General features: G+C 37.7%; 1 protein-coding gene across 1 annotated transcript in view; it reads left to right on the top strand.

Moving 5' to 3' along the window:
* Window positions 1–20141, top strand: part of LOC112556384 (chloride channel protein 2-like) — a 29805-nt gene extending 9664 nt beyond the window's left edge. The window contains exons 7-25 of the mRNA XM_025225346.1: window positions 698–776; window positions 1087–1212; window positions 1756–1840; window positions 2351–2452; window positions 2885–2969; window positions 3378–3530; window positions 5239–5308; window positions 5746–5856; window positions 6711–6808; window positions 7125–7240; window positions 7555–7688; window positions 8235–8530; window positions 9010–9178; window positions 9622–9707; window positions 11654–11692; window positions 12677–12718; window positions 13346–13450; window positions 14121–14207; window positions 14828–20141. Coding sequence (XP_025081131.1) covers window positions 698–776; window positions 1087–1212; window positions 1756–1840; window positions 2351–2452; window positions 2885–2969; window positions 3378–3530; window positions 5239–5308; window positions 5746–5856; window positions 6711–6808; window positions 7125–7240; window positions 7555–7688; window positions 8235–8530; window positions 9010–9178; window positions 9622–9707; window positions 11654–11692; window positions 12677–12718; window positions 13346–13450; window positions 14121–14207; window positions 14828–15043 — 2199 coding nt within the window. The 3' untranslated portion in view covers window positions 15044–20141. The remainder of the gene's footprint in view (window positions 1–697; window positions 777–1086; window positions 1213–1755; window positions 1841–2350; window positions 2453–2884; window positions 2970–3377; window positions 3531–5238; window positions 5309–5745; window positions 5857–6710; window positions 6809–7124; window positions 7241–7554; window positions 7689–8234; window positions 8531–9009; window positions 9179–9621; window positions 9708–11653; window positions 11693–12676; window positions 12719–13345; window positions 13451–14120; window positions 14208–14827) is intronic.
* The last annotated feature ends 1963 nt before the right edge of the window (window positions 20142–22104 follow it).

Genomic DNA, 22104 nt, shown 5'->3' with positions numbered 1-22104 from the left:
TCAAAGTGTGGTCCATGGGCATAAGTCAGGTGGTCCGCGGCTGACAGTCGTCATATGTCAGCAAAGTGATGTTAAAAGTGACACATTCCTCGCATTAACATTTTAATTACAAAGAACGAGGTATAAGTAGTTTTATGTCAACTTATTACTATACTACTTTTACAAAAGGAGACTTAGTTTTGAATTGTAACGAAACAAATGCGGCAATTTAAATTTGAAATTCATAGTACAGACTGATTTTTAGGCCTTGGTGGTCCGCCATATTTTTTACTTAGGCCTTGGTGGTCTGGCATAGTTTTTACTTAAGTAAAGTGGTCTGTGGTCCGAAAAACTTTGAGAACCACTGAACTAGACAGTTCTTTCTTTTTGCAGTATTTTTTATATCTGTGACAAACTAACCAGTTCTTTTTAGTTCCAGTACTTTTCTAAGAATGCTTTTTATTGCCCATGTTGCATGTCCAGTGTTGCATGGTGCTGTGCTTCTGAGACAAGTTTTGCCAGTAGTCAGAAAATTCCTGGTATTTCCAGTGGATTATGAGTATGTTAAAAATGTTAGGCAAAGAATTCGACCAGGCTTGATTGTATAGATGTACTTTGAGTAGAAATCCTTTACTCTTGTTAATAACCTGTTATCAGCAGTGTTTATGCTTATCCATTAACACCTGTTTGTAGAATGTAGAATTTGTTCTCTTTCCAGAATGAATCACGCAGGTCAGAGATGTTGGCTGCTGCATGTGCTGTAGGTGTGGCTTGTACTTATGCAGCACCTATAGGTGGTAAGGGTGTACATTCTGTTCTAAAATGGAGGTAACAGATTATTTTGGTGATCCGTCTTCATCAGTTTTATCAATCAAACATCTTTGCCTTCACCTGCTTTGGTTTGTTTCAAATGTTTGCATATCATCTATCTGAGGTGTCTGTTTTAGCTTGCGAATACCTTTTTTATATGGCTAGGAGCAATGTGTAGATTACACTGTGCTTAGAAAAGTTGCATTAATGTCTGATTTATTGAGAGTACTATTGTCATTACTTACACAGACTAGGGGCATCATTGTGTGACTTTCACAAGTGCATTGTACATGGCAGGTGTCCTGTTTAGCATAGAGGTTACTTCAAGCTATTTTGCTGTACGAAACTACTGGCGAGGATTTTATTCAGCTGTCTGTGGGGCCTTAGTATTTCGCCTTCTAGACTACTGGTACAAAGATCAAGGTAAGGATATTTATAACATCATTCAGTGGCCATATGAAATTATGAACTTAAAAGTTAGCAATCTATATTTTGTCAGGCAGTAGTTTTGCAGCAGTGTGTTAACTCTTTTGTAAAATGTACACCCCAGTCTGGTACTGAATATCCTCTAAATCACCATAATACGTGCTGTAGGCAGCTGACAAGAAGCATACATGTTTGTCATGCCATGAACTCTTATAGGTCCTGTCTATCCCATACTGGAAGTTGCTTGCTTAAAAATTAGGTTATTATCAGGAGTCAATATAAATTTGCTTCTTGAAAAAAGCTCCTTGATTTATTGAACTTCAAGTCCTGCCTGCAGCTGCCTTGGCCAATCCTGACCAAATAATTTTGCGGGGCTTATACGGCCCAAGGGCCTTATGGTGCCATCAGGCTGGAATTTCCCCAACCCCTGATGTAGAAGAATGAGTGGAAGGTTTGAGAGAGGTATACCTGTACACACATGCATCAGAGCGTGCCTGCATATGGTGTATTGTGATGTTACACTTACTTTAAATGTTGCAGATACAATAACTGCTATGTTCAAGACAAACCTTAGAACAGAAATTCCTTTTGATGTTCTGGAACTGTTTGCTTTTAGTGCCATAGGGTAAGTGGCATTTTATGTCTGTGTTGTACAGTTGATAATTAGGACAAATCTCATAATCTAGTCACTAGAAAAATTAACTTAATTTGTGTAGATTTAGCAGAGGTAACTAACACAAACTTGACATCAACCAGTTTTGTAAAAACTGTACTAAAAAGTTTTAATGGCAGAGAATGTGCTTAGAATATGCATATCCAAAGGTTAGTATGTGAATTACATTCCAAACTAGACTTACAGTACAGCATTTAATTATATGCAGCACGTCTAAATGATGCTTTGATGGCATATGAGGGAGTGATGCATAAAGTATTGGTGACAGTCGTAGAGAGAATACTCAGTGTAAAAGTGACAAAAAGTGTAGATTTTGCTTTGGCAGTCATGCATCTTTAATGATTCGAAAGAATTTATGGAAAAGAGACAAGTCTGATTGTGGTTATTCATTGTATATTTGAGGTTACCAACAACATCAGTAGGTGTCTGACATAATTATTGCTGTTTGATTACATTTTCCAGTATTGCTTGTGGATTTGCTGGTGCTCTTTTCATTCTCATGCATCGTAGAGTTGTTCTTTTCACGCGTAAGCATAAGAAGTTGTCTGCCTTTCTACAGAAAAAGTGAGTATACTGATCTGTGGTGTGATCCTAAACCAGATTTTACTGTGTGTCTTAGGGTTAGTGATCCTCTAATGTTTTATTTGTGTTTATCCTCTATGTGAAAATTCTCTACTACCTTAATAGTATTTTGACTGCATCATAATATGATTGTTTTTTTGTATGTAAAATGTTGTAGACATGTAAACTAGCCATCAACTGGTATATTTAAATTATTTGGAATATAGTAATTGGTTCTGGAAATATTCTATTCCAAGATTATAAAGAAACTGATTTATGCAGAGATGTGGCTGTATAGAGACAGGGTTCTAATGTTTTAGTTTTGGAGGTTTCTGAAAAGAAACTTATGCAAATTTGGAAAGTTAAGTAGAAGTTTTGATTTACTCTTTTATGTTGAATAGTAATTTTCTGTGTGAAATTTCAATTCTATTTCAGCCGGTTTATATATCCAGGAGTTGTGACTTTAGTCATAACATCTCTTACATTCCCTCCTGGGCTGGGCCAGTTTTTTGCTGGACAAGTGAGTCAGAGAAAAAGAGAGAGAGAGGAGGGCAGAGGGGATGAAAAGGACAGATTTTGTAACATTGAAAGAAGAAAGCCCTTCAAAATGCAAATAAAAACATGGAATTCAACTCAAACTTATTTACACTAGAATGTGGGTAAGGTTAAGTGCTTAAACTGAATTTGGCCTAATACACAGAAGTCTTCTGGATTAAATTGGATTAAGGTCTCCTCAAATTGATCGTATCCAGATCATTAGACTATGGTCGCATTGAGAGAAGTATTCATTTACGATCAGTTGTATCTGTAATAAAACTGGGAAGAACAATTAACAAACTTAAATAGTTAAAAGATCTGTTAAAACTTTGGATAAATTATTTTATTAGGTAGAGCTTCTACAAAAGTGTTTGTGTGTGTTTATTTGCAGCTCACCAACAAACGAGCCATCAATGAACTGTTTAGCAACATGACATGGGCGACAGGACAAACTGAAACTCTAAATGAGGAAACTATTCTGTCTCACTGGCAGCACCCCCTGACTAATATCTACGTCACCCTTGTCTTATTTGTCATCATGAATGTTAGTGTTATACATTTAACAATAATAATAATGATAATTTATATAGTGCCTTTCAAAAACTTTTTGCTCAGAGTGCTTTCTGTAAATGATATATAGATTAGATCATAAATAACCATGCACCCATATTCGCATAGAACAGACAAACTCACTCCTACTACAGATGTTACTCATATACAAAGTAAATACAGACACGCCTCATGCACGCACAGGGTCAGGTTAGGTCACAGTGAAGTTGTTCTGAAAAGATGTATCTTAAGTTTGGACTTAAAGTGGTAAGAGAATCAGAGTGATGAAGGCTGACAGGTAATCTGTTTCAAGAAGTTGATAGGACATGGTAGATGGAAGACCTCTGTCCATACGTCTTTGTCTTAGTGGGACTCACAGAAGCTTGGTGTCAGAAGATGAGTGAAGAGGTCGAGTAGGTGTGTAGATAGGAGTACGTTTGGAGAGGTACAGAGGACCAGTGCCAGAAACAGCAGAGTAAGTCAAAGTGGAATGTTTGTAGGCTATACGGTCCTGGATTGGCAGCCAGTGAAGAGAGTAAATGATAGGTGATAAATGTTGATATCTAGATAATCTGCAGATGAAGTGAGCAGCATTATTCTTGGTCCTTTAAAGTCTGTCAAGAAGATACTTGGGAATTCCAGCTAAGAGAGAATTACAATAGTCCAAAGGTGCAGATTAGAGTTTAAGTTGCATCAGTGGTGAGATAATGACGAATTGTACCGATCCTATGAAGTTCAAGGTAAGCATTTCTGCAGACATGAGAAGTATGCTGATGAAAAGTCTTAACGCTGATCGAGAATGACACCCAAGCTGCGGACAGAGGTGGAGAAAGGAATAGCTGAGCTGTTTATAGACAGGGACCAAGTTAAAAAAGGATGACAGAAATTTCTTTGGGCAATTAAGTAGCAGCTGAGTCTTATCGACATTCAGTTGCAGTCTGTTTTGAAGCATCCAGGACTTTACATCATATATACATTCCTATGTCCGTGTCAGTACATTTCACTGACGGCATCTCCTGACTAATATCATAACTTGCCTTTCTCTTATTTGTCATCATGAATGTTAGTCTTATAATTTTCACTGACAGCTCTTAGGGTTCCTCAAGTAAGAAATCTTGTTCTTAATTTATGCAGATTTAGGTAGAGCTTTTCTATTAGAGTAAAATATGAATAGGCTGCTTGTTTCGGTTCATCATATAGTTGCAGTATTCTTCAGATTTAAAATGTTCTTTAGCTGAGATGTGTGATATTGTTTAAAGTGGGATTTAGCAGCTGAAATAATAAAGCTGAAGTTCACATGCTGACATCGCTCAGAGAAATTAACTGCTTGTGAGGTGGGATTAGAAGCAGTTGTCCTTAGGCAAAAAAGTCACGGTTTCTTTTTATGGGTTGTCAGGTATTGTTGTTACAGAAAGTTCTAATATAGAGCTTTTTTAAAATAAGGTAATAAAGGCTGATTCAGTAGAAACTGTTATATGACATTAATCCAGGTGGTATACCTTTCATTGGAAGAGGTCACTAAAATGCAGTAGATTATGTCGAACAATTAAGTAAGGTCTGGCATAAAAAGTCCTTAGCATTTCACTGGGCATCTTGTAAATCTCAGCATGTGGGGTGCAAAGTAATTTAATCTTGTAAGCACACTGAAGCAGTTTGTTAGGGTTTTTTTGGAGATAAAAGTGTGAAAATGTTTCTGCTTGCAGTTTGTGATGGCTGTTTTCTCCAATACCATGCCTCTACCAGCTGGTGTTTTTGTTCCTGTGTTTACTATTGGTGAGCTTTCTATCTTCCAAGATTTGCTTTTTAGCTGCTGTTGGTAGGCTGCCTATACCCTGTTTCTGTATTCAGTGTGCAGCAGATTGTGGAGGTGCATTTTTCTCTGCACCTTAATTAATTGTTCAGCAATGGTTCACCCAAGAGGGGAGAAACTGGAATCAGCCTGTTGGAGTTGTGCATATTTAGAACAGTCATGTTTAAAAAAAAAAAGAGTTAATTAGAACAAAATGCTTTTATAAAGGAATGGCCTGGAAAAAGTGTTATTATGCTAGTGAAGCAAGTGGATAAAGGGAAGTATGGTATGACAGAAAATAGAAGGTTCTGGACACAGGCAAATAATGTGTGGTCTGAAGAGAATTTCATTCTAGTTAGCAAGAATGTGTTTGAGAGGCTATGTCTTCTTGCTGTGCCCTTGAAAATGTGTTCTTCTGCAGGAGCTGGATTTGGCCGTCTGGTCGGTGAGAGCATGGCAGCATGGTTTCCTGAGGGCATACCATCAGGAGATACTGTTCGCAAAATTGTACCTGGAGGGTATGCTGTTGTTGGTGAGCTTAATTGTTCTCATCTCCTCGAGTAAAAATTGTACTGTGATACCAACCGGCCTAGCTCTCCATTCACTATCAGCGTCCATTTGATTGCAGGGACAACAAACACCATTGTCCAGTGTTAGATATACCAGTCTTACAATTACCGGATGGATCCTGATCTTCTGTCATGCTGGTCTTTCTTTTCCTGGGAGATCCCCTGTACCGATAATGGCAGTCCCTCTTTCGGCCTTACCCCTGCACTAGGTCCATCCTGACGTAAGCGGCCATGATTACCAGGCTCAACTAATTCTAGAAGAGATAAACAGCAATGAACCATGCTTGGCCCTTTTGTCCACCCGACAGCCTAGTACCACCAAAGGGCGATTGCTGTCCCTCTATAATTTATCATTCTGGACTTTGGCCCTGTTGTTCTGGTTTTGAACCAGGCTGGTTCATGACAACAAATGAGGTTCATAGTGAGCTGTGTAGTCTCTATGTTTCTCTGTTAAAACATGTAAAGAAGGTTAAAGCAGGGCTTCTGCTTACGCAAAAAATTGCGTACAGTATGCATTAAAAGTTCGGAGGACCCCTTCAATTTTCGTCAATGGGGTCCCCTTCAAATTTGGACGAAGAACAGGGACCCCTTAAAAATATGAAGAAGGGGTCCCTGGGACCCCAAAGAATTTAGCCTTAGCAGAAGCCCTGGTTAAAGCAATGCTGCTTTGAATGGCACTGAACATGTTGCATCTAGACATTTTTATAGGCATTCTAGTTTTGAGTCCAGAGCAGAATAAACGTGTATAAAATATATTTGCATGGATAATCTGGTAAACTTTTGAATACATAGACTGAATCTTTTGTTTCACATGTAGGTGCTGCTTCATTTGCTGGTAGTGTGACCAGAACAATATCAACATCAGTTATTGTGTTTGAGGTGACAGGACAGATCAGTCATGTTTTGCCAGCAGTTGTGAGTATTTTAAAATCCAGTCTCATGATAGCAACCACTTTGTCTTTTTTATGATCTACAGTATCATGGACAAAATTAGTTATTTAGAAAACCTTTATCCAGTAGCTATAGCAAAATAACTTTGCTAATTATATTTGTCAATATTACTGGAGCCAGGTGCTGCAAGTGAGACATTTTCATCAGCAAGATTCCTCTAAAGATTTTTCAGCAGCAGTTCTAGCTTCAGTAGCAGTTCTAGGTAAACAGCCAGATACAAAATTACACTGTTATTCTTCACCCCTTAGTCTGTATTGATGTGCTTTTGCTTTTCTTGCAGCTAGCAGTTTTGATTGCAAATGCAGTGGCAAATGTTCTGCAGCCATCATTTTATGACAGCATTATACGGTTAAGGTGCCTGCCATACCTACCTGATATCCAAACATCTAAGGCAAAGTAAGTTCTATGAACACCAGTTAACATCAGTTCTGTAAGTGTGAAGAAGGCTTTATAGTTGTTCTCTTGTGGAAAAAGGCAAGAAAAAAAAAAATTTGAAAAATTTGTTAAGACTATAGATGAGTGTAGGTACGAAGCACAAAATAAAAAAACCCCCAACTTTTCTCCAACTATTAGTAGGTGGTAGTTAACAGTTTGATGTTTAATAATAGTATAAAATATATGTACACAAATGTGCATACATCATTTAATTTCTATTATATGCCCTTATTATTCTGTTGTAAGCATGTTTTTCCTGTTGATTCACCCTGCAGTACTTGGAGACTGTTTGTGGAGGACTTCATGATTCGCGATGTCAAATATGTGCCATTTACAGCCAGATACATCGATATTCAGAACTTATTGCTAAACACATATCATCGTGCATATCCCCTTGTGGACAGCCCAGGTAGTAACATGCTGAACATTTTGTGTTAATGGTGGTGACATGGGGTCTTGACTAAGTGTTTATGGCATGAAAGGAAAGTGAATAAGCATTTGAACTAATTAATAACATGCAGAGTTCTTTTCCATGTTAAACACTGATTAGATTTTGCTGCTTATGTGTTGGCAGTTAGTGCATGTGTGGATATGCATGCTTGCTTATGTGTGCATATTTTTGTTCCTGCTGTATTTCTTACCAGGCATAACAGTAAACTATATTTCCCTCCTCACCACTTCATCTGCAGTACCACAAGCACAGATGGAACCAACCATCACCTACCAAAAAGAAATAAAGAACAATTTACTATATTGCAGCAAAGAATTGACTAGCACACTGTGGGGCATTTAGAACCCCCAAAACGCAAAACAAATGAAACTAAATGTTGTTTCTTACCCGCCATAATTTACTAATATATCCATTAGATTGTGTTTTTTAAGGGTGTCCAGTGAAAGTATCCAGGCTTTATGTGAATGGAGATAGCAGTAAAAGCATCTCTTGACATGTTTTCAGGCTCTATGATCCTGCTGGGGTCCATACAGCGATATGAGCTGGAGCGCATGCTGCTTGTTCAACTCACTCCAGATGTGCCTGTCATCATTCACCATGACAATGTGGACTTGATGGACAAGAGTAATGGCAGGCCTCCCACTCCACCCACTATAGAATCCATAGATTTAACTCCCCAGGAGAGACCACTCCCACGTTTCACTGTGACACGAGTGGATGAAGATGAGCGTGAAGTAAACATTGTTAATGATGTTGAGAAGCCAAAGATAGAAGAACTCTCACCTAACCTACTTCGAGTGGTGAGTCTTACCTGATGTCTGACTAGAAATAAACAGTGGCTAATGTAAAGAGGAACCTTGTCATGCTCCAGGCTATTATATCCTATGTGCTTGGATTGATGCCCTTATTCCATGTACACACATAGGTGGAAACAGCCTTCTCTGCTGTGCAGCAAAGCACCTGCTAGGTTCATCTTTATTATCTATCCTATATATCCTACCGTTCTTTTGACTACCTTCTGCAGACACAATACACCTATATAGCAACCTATTTAAATTACTCCTATTCTACTGCCCATGCCAGTTTACTTGTCATGCTGTACATGCCATGCATAAAATGTCTTTCCAGAAATCTGCATCTGAAGATTACCTTAATGCTGGTATTTGTTTTGCCTATTACTGTTACATTCATGTATTGGTAAAGCTTCTTTAGTCATTCCTGTTTTATTTACATGAGGATTAGATGTGAATGGCTTAACATTTTGTCCTTATTGGTGTAGCCTTCACGACTATCATTGAGAAGTGTAGAGAGTGCAGAGAGTGCAGACAGTCTTGAGAGCAGTGTCCAAAAAAACTACAACACAGTCCATGTACCACTTCACTCCATTCTCAAAAAGCCATCTGCTTCTCCTAAACTAACTCGACGTGCAAGCACCGGTGACTTGAAAGGTAAGGTAAATGTTGTTGAGTTTTATGTTGTACCAACCTCTGACCAGTGTACTGAACTTTTGTGTTAGCAGAATTGATATAAAAGATCAGACCTTTTAATGAAAGGAAAAATGTGGCAGATGTAAAAAGAGGGTGTGTAAGGGTCACGCAATTATGCATGGGCAGATGTACACATTGTTTAACTGAAACATACACCCATAAGGTTCACCTTTACTGCATTATTACATGATGCAAAGCCTTAGAACTTCTTCAGTGGATGTGCTCATGTACAGCACATACCTGTTTACATTCCTGTCAACTACTGCTTTGTAACTCAAGTTTCTGCTACTTCAAGCCTCCAGCCAGAACCAAACTGATTTACACCAAGTTTCTCAGATGGCATAAGAGAGTTTAAACTATGTTTTATTTGATTTAAAAAAAAAATTGATCTTATATTCCAACAGAGGATCTGAACCAGTTTTACAGGAAGCTTGCTAAAAGACATAAAGAAGGCCGAATGGAAGACCGACCATTTAAAATCACAAGTGCTGTAAGTATGAGGTGGCAAAAAAATGTAAAGAGGGTTAGAGGCACCTGCATGGGTATTATATCTATAATTGTATATAGTTGTTTAAGCATTCAGAACTCTACTTTCAGTGCACCTTTATGCAACCATTCTTTATGTTGATTCCAAAACAACAATAAAATCACTTGAATCCTGGTTAGATGTGTTCTTCTTAAATGCTTCACTGTCAAACATTGCCACTGGGTGTCATTATCTCCTGCAGTTTTTGCTAAGAATGCAAGTGATCTCGGTAAAATCATCAAAATCTTGCAGGATTAACATGTTAACAAGAGAGAATAGATTGAGTAATGAAACAAATCAATTTGTGGTAACTTTAGACCACTCATGGATGGCTTGAAAAAAACCTGGTCATCGTTGGATACCTCTCCAAAGAGATGCCTGGATTATGTGACATTTTCTAGATCTGTAGTTTCAGAACAATTTTAATGTTAATCATGATGAAATTTCTTCTTTGACTGGACCAGATGACATGACCATAGGAGTTAGGGTTACACTAGCTATCAAAAAGTTGTCTCTGCTGAGAGTGAGCTAGCACATGTCTGGTGTGCAGAGCACTCCACTAGTCAGGTGAGCAGCTACTCTCTAACAGCATAAAAGGCCAAACGCAAGGCCAGTACACCAGTTTTTTACCATGGCTACTGTCCTGTGGTCTTAACATGTGAGGCTTTGTGATGAAAACTTGTGCATTGTCAAGTAGTACTGCCTGTAACAGGCATTTTCAGATCTCTACAGATCTTTCATTGTCTTTTTTTTTTTCTTGTGACACAGACTACTTTTCCTTGAGAAAAGATGTGTGTTTTTTTCAGCAGTGTAATTGATGTTTTAGATTATAACATTACAGAAAATTCTGTGTTTTTCGATGGAATTCTTTTGACACTGGACCTTTTTTTCTTAATTTCCTGAATTTCCGTTTTGCAGGGTCAAGGATACCTTACTTTTCTTGTTGACCCTGGCCACTGTTACAAGAGTCTTTGAGATTCTTATTGTCCCGACTGACCCAGTTTTGTGCAGTTCCAGAGTTGGTTCTGTGTGGGGGATGACACGTGAAAACATTCCTGGATAAGTTTTGATGCCTTGGTTGGCTGCTTTCAGTCTCTAGAAAGTGTGAGCCAGCTCGCCTGTGTGATCCAGTCCAGATGGTCTGCAGTTCCTGAAGTTCCTGGTTGATGCAGGAAGATCGTGCATGATGCTTTCAGCTTTAAAGGATGACCGTGTTAAGAGGTCTCCTCAAGACCGGTCGTTCTGTCTTTAGTTGCGTCTGCCTGTGTCTTCTTCTCTGCAGGTTTCTCAGTTGTTTCATGTGTGCACCCAGGACATGTCAGCGCTTGCGCTGCCTTGCCTTCTGTTGTATTGTAACATTGCCTTGTCAGACTTTTGTCTGCAGTGTTCTTTTGGATTCCTTTTGTGAGAGACTTTTTTTGCACATGCTGCTTCTCTAGCACTGTTGCTGCCAATCACAGTGGCAAAACAGGTCGCTTCCTACTTCTCAGATAGTTGTGTCTTACCTCCACCTGATCTGTGATGTGTGGTATGGTCAAATAAGAAATAAATTTTGAGAGTAAATTCTCTTTTTCTGAGACTTACCAGATAACATGATGTCAAGGTCCTTCTGACCTCCCCGCTGCTTAGGTAGAGTGTTGGTTAAAAAAACCTGGTGTGTTGGCCTTGCGTTTTGTCTTTTATACTGTTAGAGGGCAGTTGCTCACCTTACTAGTGGAGTGCTCTGAATGCCAGGCACATGCTATCTCACTGTCACGAGAAACAACTTTTTGATCATTAAAGAGGTAGTGTAATCCTTTATCTCCTATGGTCATGTCATCTGATAAGTCTCAAAGAAAGAATTTACTCTCAAACTTTTGTGTTTTGATTTACCATCTCATATGTTACCATAGTTGTTTATCTTGTTTCAGAGAAACAGCAGCAACAACATGGGGAAGAAAGTCAAACTGGTGAGTAGGCGTAAAGCATCATGCCATTGAAACTCTTCTTGTAATATAAAAATGTAAAACTAGTCCTCTAACCTTATGACCATATGGGAAATGAAAATAAAATGTGAAAATGGATCACTTGCTGACTGCAGCTTCAGGGATGCTGTGATATTTTGCAAAAAGAAGAAAAACAGAATACTATGTAACTCACACAAATAGGTTAGCAAAGAACATTGCAAATGACAAAATTCAGCCTCTGCGTTGATGGTACAGATGAAAAGTATGTAAACATTAGTTAATAGCACCGATGAGACTGATTCGTTTTGCAAATAAAAGTTTTTGCAGACTAATGTTGATAAAAGATGATTTATCAGTAAAAGAAAAAAGAGATATATGTACACATCTGCCTGTAATAAATCTTCAGTTTCTTGTGATTAATAACATCTTTTAAACTGTGTGTCAAATTTTTTTCAGAAAAAGCAGTGAAATGTGTTTGTTTTGATGGGCCCCCTTTTCCCCATTGAGAGGGCTAGTGAATCCCTCTTTTTGTAATCCTAAAAAAATCTCTATGAGTGCCTCACATCTCAGGGCCAGCTCTTGTGATAGTGGTGCCCATCTCTGTCTCTCTCTAGCTTGTGTAGTTCGTGACTCAGTGAAAGTTTGACTGAAAGTGATTTTATTTATTTATTTTTTTTAATTGCTATGCACTACTTTTAACAATGCCCCATTCATTTCCTATTTTTTCAAAAAAATATTTTATTTATATCTTGCCTTTCCCAAACCTCTGGGTAAGGTACACCCATTCCACAGCTGGGTCACATTGAGGAATCTACTTCTTAACACAAGTATCTAAACTGGTGTGTGTGTGTGTGTCTTAAGTCTCTGGTCACTAGGCAATTTGCTCCCTCACTTATTCTGAAACGGCCGATTATAGATTAAGCCTCATTTTCTTTTTTGCCTACAGTTAAAAATCTGTATCTAAATCAATATTTATATGACTTTTAGCCCCCAGAAGCCCGAAGAGTAAAAGAGGTGACGCAGAAAGAGGTGAGTGGACTATTGTTCTTGGTATACTCTTAGTCTTTGCAAAGTTTTAGCAAATAAGTATTTGCTTTATGATAATTAATAATACAATAATAATAGAGTTATATTGCATCACATCCCAGCCCCAATAGACAGCCTCAAGATGCTTTACAAAGAATGCAAGTCCACCAATGTAATACTTTTAAGATGTTCAACGTGGCGCTATCTTTCATGCATTACAGATCTATTTGATTCTATTGTTTAGGTCTGGTGCTTTATGAACTGTTAAAGCACGGCTATAATCTTCTGCTGAAAGTGATATCACGAAAGACAGAGTTCTATTTCTTTCTTAAGTACCAAATCAATTCAACTGATCACAATTATTAAAAATGGCAAATGCAATGGTGTAGCTTCTTTGCACAGACTGAGATGTTTAAGAGGGACTGTTGTACAGCTCGTTCAGATCTTCAGTCATTATTAAAGCAGATAAATTATAAATTAAAAATAGCTCTTGTCTCTAGATGAAACCAACTGTAGATTGCTAGATCTACATGATAATGAAGCAGAGAGTAGAGAGCACACTGACCTCACCATCGAGGATGCCTTGTGTTTTAAAGGCAATAACTGATTATGCATTTTATTTGTTGACAGCAAGAAGAATGGGAGAATTCACAACTATCCATGCCTGTGGACTGGGAGGGCGTGCAGATTGACCCAGCGCCCTTCCAGCTTGTTGAACGCACATCTCTTCATAAGGTCAGTCTTCTGCTTTCCGTGGCATCATCTGTCTATTTCTGTGATCCTTTCTTGCATGTCTGACTATACTGTAAAGTGACAAACTATAGATGTCAACTTCGCAAACAAATCCTGTGCTAACCATTAGGTGCAGATGATTGTGTGATTTGTAAATCAGTTGTTCTTTTCTTTCTTTTATGCCCCAAAGTGCAATTTCTGTTCCTTGCATATTTATACCTGAGCAACATACTGAATATTGCTAGCACATATGATGGTGGCAATATATTAGGTTTTTCATCTATTATTACCACTACTAAATATGCTTGTATCGTGTGCAATTCTAACATGTGGCCAAGCTGTCAATGCTTCACATTACCAGGCCATATATATGAAATTCAAAAAAAAAAAGTATGAATGTGCATATATATATATAGAATACACATATCTAACCATGGACAAAACATGGCTACACTTTATAGACTGAATGGTATGCAATTAACTGGATATTATAAGGTGATAAAGTACAGCATAATTAATTGGTATCACCTTATCAAAACCTAAAACTCTTAAGCATTTGTTTCAATTTATCCTAGAATATGACAGCTATACATTTTTGGGCATTTATTCTGCAACATGAAAGAACATTACAAATATGTCATAATTTCTGCACATAGTCAATGTGTTTTGACAGGTGCATTCTTTATTTTCCCTGCTGGGTCTGGGCCATGCCTATGTGACAAACACTGGGCGTCTTGTAGGTGTGGTTAGTTTGAAAGAGGTGAGTGTATGTCAGTCTTGACAGTTAAAAGCCATTTAATGGCATTCAATTTTTTTCCATTTTCTTGGGCATATAATATTGTGTTAACTATGCCTTATATGTAGTTCTTTCTAGTATTTTTTTCTGTTTTTCTTTAGATGTAGTTTTCACACTTAAGTATATTTCCAAGTGCAGGTTTTTAAAATATGCATACTTCTACATTATTCTCCTGGTTAAACCCCGGTAGTGATTTTAATTATCCCCTTTTGTGTAGTTTTTTTTTTTATGAAAGCTTATTTCACTAGGACTCTTGTATGCTTCATTCCCACTTCAATTTATGCCCTTGTATGCAGTCTTTTGTCATGCTTACTTCTTCTCAGGTTGCTGAGCATTCTCTTTAATGTGAAGCTTCATTTCCAATTTGACAAATGTGTCGACCACTACCAAAAGTCAGATTAATCCTTACAAATGGAATACATACCATTTTTGTAAATGACAGAAGAGAATTTACTGCATAACATTAACTCATTGATTTAATAGGCATGATTAAAAGTTGCATGCTGACTCAGTTAATAGCTAAATCCACTGTGTTAAGCCTAGAAAAAGGATGCCTGCTGTATTTGATGTGATGTCTATTGCAGCTGAGGACTGCAATTCAAGGTCAGCTGGAGACTCAGGCTGCAAACAAAGGAAAACAACGCTCTAAAAATGATGAGGATGATGATGAAGATAATGAAGTGCCCATAGTTCTTGAGGAGTTGGAAGTTGAACATAGGTTAACACCTAAAGAGGAATATCGCCTTCATGCTGTAAACCTTGATATAAATGACCATTACTCATCTACATCTCGTATCTGAAACACTCTTTCGCAAAAATGTTCTAAAAAGCCTTATTATTGTAATTCAGATACTAATATGAAAAGTAAACAAGCCAGATTTCCATGATAACAAATTAGAGAATTTTTTTCATTTTGATATAATAATGACATATGATGGATACTCAGGCTGCATACAAAGGAAAAAAGAAAAATGAGATTTAAGTTCCAATGAAGAGGACACTGGCAGCTACTTTTGCATTAGACGAATGGCTGTCTCCGAATACTTGTTTGAGAAACAGGGAGCTTAAATCAGATGATTTAAGAGAAGCTCTATTCGACAACTTAATCATATCTTGAAAACTCTGAAACAAGATGCAGGATATGCCAGCAGATATTGGATAAGGGATTGTGGGGGAGGTATTTTATGTCAAGTCAGTGACAACAGCTATATCACAACCATGCAGCTGGTCCTGTAAGCAGGTTTCGCATGTAGAGAAAAAAAACAACAACAACATACCCAAGACAAAATCTGAACCCAGGACAGCCAATCATCACTGTATTGATAATGCTTAACTGTTGTGTCACCAGACTGTGCTAGTATATGTTGGAACACAACAAAAAAACACAAATGGTAACAGAAATGACTCCCTCACACTAAATGGCAGCATCAATAGATGGTATTAAATGGCCACCAAAAGGATCGTTGTCAGATGGGGGATAAGCATTATGACTTTCATTTAAAAAAACAGTCAGAATAAGATTTCCTCATTAATATGTTCCTTACATGTCAGGTCACATTGGCATGAAGTTGAAGACTATCAGTAGCAGCAGGCTGTTATTGTTATGCTGATATTTCATGCATAAACAATTCAAATTTGCTAAAGGATTTATGCAGTTTGATTATTGATTATTATTTTAAAATAAGTTTTTGGGGATGGGAATAATGTATCCGAGTCATGCAGTATGAATTTTCCCACCTGTGAGTACTGAGTTACTGAAATATGGAGACCACTGAGAAAACAAAATTGTTGCTAACATATGATACATTCCCATTGTGCTTATAATCTTGTACATGTAACCAAATGGTGACATCTCATTGATGATTTTGCAGGTTTGCACTGATTATTTTGCAATACTTATTCAAGTACAATTGTGTGGAATCCAGTTTGAAAATAACAAGAAGATAATGCTTAATTATTTTTGAGAATTTTTTTCTAAAATCTTTGTTAATCATTATTTTTTTTTTATTAATTAACCTAGTGCAAGTGATAATAAAGAGTGCCAACATCTTTTTAGTGCCTAGATGTTATAAAATGCTGACAAATTCTTGATGTTTCTGTCACAAGCCATTAAAGCTGAAATATTTAAAAGGGTTAGTCCCCCTGTCAGTTAATAGTGTATATATATATTGCATTGTTTGCAATCAGGTGGTCTGCTTCATACGCATTTGTTACTTTATTTTTTTGGTTTTGATAGTGGTTTGCTTATTGCTTGTTTCAAGGTGCTCTACTTGGTTAAGTTCCATGCATGGTGGGTTATTTTGCTTGAGAGTGCAGGGTGGCTTCCCATTTTCATGTTTTTTTACACTTTCATGTTGGCTAGTGAAAATAACACAAGAGATTGTGCTGTGTTTCAAATTTGTGATAAGTGCACTTGCAGAAACAAAAAAAATAGCCTGTGCCTTCACACAAAGTTCCTAAAAAGGAAAATCCTGCTGATAAAGCTGATCTGGATCACACGTAAAGTCTTCATAGTGCTTCTGGCTGGTGGTACAAAAAAAATGCTTACAAAAGTTAACTTACTGCGTCCATCATTAGATTTTCCATCTGCACTTTTATTCTTGATAGTAACTTTAGCAGGTAACTTGTACTGTACTGTATTTAGGGTGTGTGTACAGAAGGACCATGTACTTCAGTTTGTACATATTGCACAGGGTGGTTTGCTGCAAGGTGGGGGGTACATGTGCAATGACTATTTCTAATTGTTTTCCATATGGTTCAAAAGTTATTTATGTGTATGAGAATGATAGTATACACCAGGTATATGCAAATAGGCAGATAAGCCTGTTTAGTGGATTTATTTATTTTTTTTGTTACTATGATTTTGTAAAACTGATAAAATAGTTGGAACTTGCTGATCCTGTCTTGTTTCATCCTGTCGTGCATTATCCATGATTAGTATTTCATTGTTCATGAAGAAATAGGGCACTTGTTTGTATATGCATAGGAACATGCTTGGCAGCAGGTAGGCAATTATGCAGTGCTATAACAACAATACACAGCCTTTCTCAAATAAAAACGAAGAGAACCAATCGAAGGGGATAGGAAGGCTGAGTAGGTATTACTATTCTATAGCTTGATGATCAGTGCATTGGACTGTGGAACAGGTCTTTCCATGTTTTAAGCCAAACTTTATCCTGTGACTGGAAAACTTCCCTTGTCCACCCAATGGTTGTCTGATTACCAAACTTCATCTGGATATTTACTTCTTAATTTTGCTTACTGTTATGTCCACAGTGACCAAAGGTTTTTTGATCAGTAAATGAAAGCAGTGAAAGGAAAGAGTTGCCATACCCTAGACATAGTGAGCTATTTAATATTTACTTTTCCTATAAAATCAAGGTTTGGAACCCTATCATCAAATGAAAGTGGGGAAATTTGGTATATGGTAGCTGTCAGTGCAGTGTACTTCGTGTTTGGTGGCACAGTAGTGATACCTGTAATTTCAGTGAAAGAACCCCAGTGCCTTTGGTGTTAAGGAGATATCATGTGGCTACTATTGGCGCTTGCTTGAACTTTCTGCTACAATGTGTATTTTGATCTGAATGCATTGACAAATATGTAGTGTTGATGAAATGATGTTATATGATTATATGCTGTTTTGTATGATGTACCAATAGATACTGATGTATTTTTGCATTTTTCTGGTATGTCCTTTGCTGCAGATATGTATGATAACAGAACATATTGATATTTTTGAATATTTTTATTGGCTTCCGCTTGGAGATCCAATATAAAACAAGCTCTCTGTTCATCTGTTGTAATTTGCTGGTATCAGTTATATCAGTTATTCACTTTTTGTGTTTGTGTTTGCTTTGTGAAAAGAAAAAAATTGAATGTGCCTTTTGAAGGACACTAGTAGGCATTGAAAGAGATAAGTGTGTGATTCATGGGAGTTAACTTGTGCAACCTGCAAAGTGATGTCATGCCATCTAAAAAGTTGCTAGAATAAGCATATGCACCTATTGATATGAAACATTTTCCTGGTGATTGGTATTATTTCAAAGAAGCACAAACATTGCTTGTGGACTTCATGAATAAGGTATGGGAGGGTCGACAAGATTGGGAAAGACAGAAACCAATTGGGTGTTTCTCATATTTTGAGTCTGATTGCTTTATCCCAAGACAATGAAGTCTAAGAAAAAAAACAACTTTCCTCTTGTCAGGCAATAGCAGTCAAAGAAGAGATTGAAAATATCATTGAAAAAACATGAAGTGGAGACCTTAATGTCATTCTTCACTTTTCTAACATTATTACTTTATTAAGTTTTTAAAAATGATGTACATTTTTGTGTATATGATATTCAGTTTTATAGCATTTTCTTCTGATTATGATATTTACATTCACTTTATGGTAAATTTGGTTTATGAAATTTTTAATGAAAAATATTGCACATCATGTTTTTTGCTTTCTAGTCCATTGTGATCAGTAAAGGAGAACCAGATGATAAGGACTCAGTTTGTCCTCACTTTAAACCAGCACTTATACTTGTTTCTGTTTTGCTCCATAAAAACATGCTGATTATACAATATAAGGAACATATGTGATGAATATGTATAACACTTTTATATTTTTGACAATCTGTTTTTGGGTGGCCATTATTTAACATTTGTGCTATTGCAATTTTCTCAGCGGCACAGGACTTCCCATTATCTTTATCTAGTCCTCAGCAGACGTGTTGCTTGCATTTGCTTTTGTATTATGGTATTTTAGAACTGAGCAACAGATCTGAAAATATGCGTATCAAAGTTGCAGAATTTCAGCACATGGAAGCAGTTCCTGGTTTTGTCTAAGTGGTGTGAGTGAGTTGGAAGTGAACAAGAATGAAAAAAGTTGTAATTGTGGATACTGATGATTACAGACAACTATATTTTGCTGTAAGTGTCTGAAAAAGGACCAATATATATATTTTTCTGCCATGGCAGCCAGTGCATCCTCCGGATAAACTTTTGTTGTTTTGATATTTTTTGTTCCTGAAACACACCAGTGTAAATTCTCATTTTTTTGGATCACCTGTCAAGAGTTTAATAAAAACATTTAATTCATATGTAAAATTCACAGCGTATCTTAATGAACTGCAATTGAGATGATATTGTCTTGGGTGGTAATGGTGTAGTTGTATTTCACAGACGGCATACTGAAGATTACCACTTGGTCAGTACTTCAGTAAGCTGGACCTGGCTTGTATCTATAAATTTATTGTGACATTTAGTCACACCACATTAATGCAATAGCAGTTAAATTAGTAAATAACCTGGGTTCAGTGTGTTGACGAATTCTTTAAAAGAAACAGATGTACAAATTGTATAGGGGATTTTGAAGTGGGGCTGCCTTGAATGAATCTAGATCACTGAAAAAAATCAAAATAAGATGATGGGGATGTTCTAGATTTACATGTCCAACTCAAACATTCATATCTAATAAATGTCTTCCCTGAGTTATCATCGACAAGGTGACCGATTGTGCTGAAAAGTACTGTTCCCTGCAAAGTTACTCTGATATGTATGTCAAAGTTCTTGACATTTGGAGAACTACACAGTAGATGAGGGTACTTGAATATTTCTGTTACAACTGTTACAATTATTAAATGGCGTGGAAAGATGATTTGTGTGACATCTTTGTTATTAATGGTGATAAAATTTTTGAATACTTTTCCATTCAGGGCCAGAAATGAGTTTTTGATCCTAGCGGAAGCTGCCAGAGCTACGCGATATTTGTATGAAAGAGTGCACTGGCAGAGAGGCTATATGAAGAATATTTTTTTAGAAATTGCATATCTCCATTTTGGAGAGCGAAGGTGGGGCTGTCTCAGAGATAAAACTGCTGAAGAAAATCCATTAAACTGCGATGCTGATCTCCTTGCCTTGTTATTTGGTGTTTCAGTGAAAGTAGTGTGTGTATGGGCGCGTCGACTTGAGATTTGGCTCAGGTCTACTCCATTAAAAAGAATGAGCGAATGAGAGAGAAGCAGATTTAATTCAGGATTAGTGTTCAGTGTTCATTTTTGTCACCTGTTACAGTGCTGTCGACTTCCTAATACCAATTCCCACGACTTACATTTTGTTTTCTAGGTTAGATGCCGAGCGAGCACAAGAAGCACGAGGCGGTCGAGTATCTCGTCGCCAGTGATGTTTGGGTTCACATCTCGTCTCGGGCACGCTGTTCTTTCTCTGCATGCGGCACTTGCTTACCAGGCCGCTGATTAATTTTTCAGACAAATCAAAGAGTTTGACGGCTAACTAATCAATATTACTTACCTACCTAGCTTCTACCTCGACAGTTGGAAAAAAAGCAGATTTTACCTGCCTGTTCAAGACGTGGTGACATTGGACCTGCGTGTCCACAGACTTTTAATACATTTTAAAGACATGGTGGGGACACTGTAGTAGGTTTGCCTGAAATCTTTGTTTGTTTGTTTTATTTATGCAACAGAATTATACTGGTTTTCATATCAGTTCTGTTGGCAGATTACACTGTTGGGTGCGGGAGCAATAGTGAATTATTTTGAATGCTGACGGTGTTCATGGAGGGCTGTCTATAATCCATTACTCTGCTGGCTTCTGATGAGCTAGTTACTAATTTGTCATTTTGTTTATGGGTTTGAAGAGGTTGGGTGACTGCGAGCTACATCTCTGCTTTCCATATGTAGTAGGATATCTTCTCTGACTGGAAGAACGCGCCAAAAGTTTTGTGATATCCAAGAGTCGTGTCCATATATTATCTCCTTGTGACCACCACATGTCAATGTTAAGTTCCATCACCCGAGTAAGATGCAGGACGAATTCTCGCTCCTCGCTCACTCACTCGCTCTCTTTTCGGGTATGTCGCAATTTCTTTTGCGTATTACTTTTCATTTGGAGCCACCGGTAACATCTTAGAACGGAAAAATTTAATACCAAGAATAAACATACTCCGAAACAACATACACCTACCAAACATAGCCTATGACCGAGCCATAATCAAAACGAATATTTCTGCCAAAGCTGGAATCGGATAAACGGTGGATTTGCCGAGGTTTCAACCGACGCAGTCTGCCATATTCTTGCTGTCTGTCCTTCTCTCTCTCTCACACACACACACGCTCACACACGCGCACACAAAGCATTCTGTATTTTGTTTATAAGACGTGATCTGTGAATGCTACTGGTGTAATAAGCGGGAAATGTATTTACAATAAACAACATTTGATCGAAGATGGGGCTAGCGTATTATTACTGCATTTGCCTCACAAATATAATGCATATTCTGCTTGTGGCCAAAGATGTAAATATATCAAATTGTTCGTCTATGTTTCCAATACACATTTGTGTCTAGCATGTCTGATTAACGCTGATGCCTGACCTGAGCTAGAGGCTCTGTGCACTTGTTTAACCTTTGGTTATTTGTCTAAGACCTCGAGCACGTGCGGGAGGCTGTGAAAGATCCCCCGCGAGAGTAGGAGGGTGGGAGAACTACTTGATCTCCACGACTGTCTCCATCTGTATGTCGACGGTCATGACCAAGGGTGGCAGCATCTGACCTGCAGCAGCTCTGCTGGTGGTGGTAGTGGTGGTGGTGGCTGGAGAGGGGAATAGAGGTGGCTGGACGACACTGACAGGCATGGGGATTTAAAATAGAATAAACACAGAACTTATTATTCATTCATAACCCCGAGACATATTCGGTACATTATTATAAACAGGAACACGAGAAATCTTGCCATGAACTCAACCCGCCCAAGCGGTTGACCCTGTCATAATGTTACAAATAAAATGAGCAACTCATCTCTGGTTGAGCAGCTGAGTTACAGAGGGCATACGTGATTTCAAGTGTCTGTTACAT

The sequence above is a fragment of the Pomacea canaliculata genome, linkage group LG2 (assembly GCF_003073045.1).
Source record: "Pomacea canaliculata isolate SZHN2017 linkage group LG2, ASM307304v1, whole genome shotgun sequence".
In the NCBI taxonomy this organism is placed as follows: Eukaryota; Metazoa; Mollusca; class Gastropoda; order Architaenioglossa; family Ampullariidae; genus Pomacea; species Pomacea canaliculata.
Note: the sequence above shows the minus strand (reverse complement) of the source record. Positions and strands in the feature narration are given on the sequence as shown.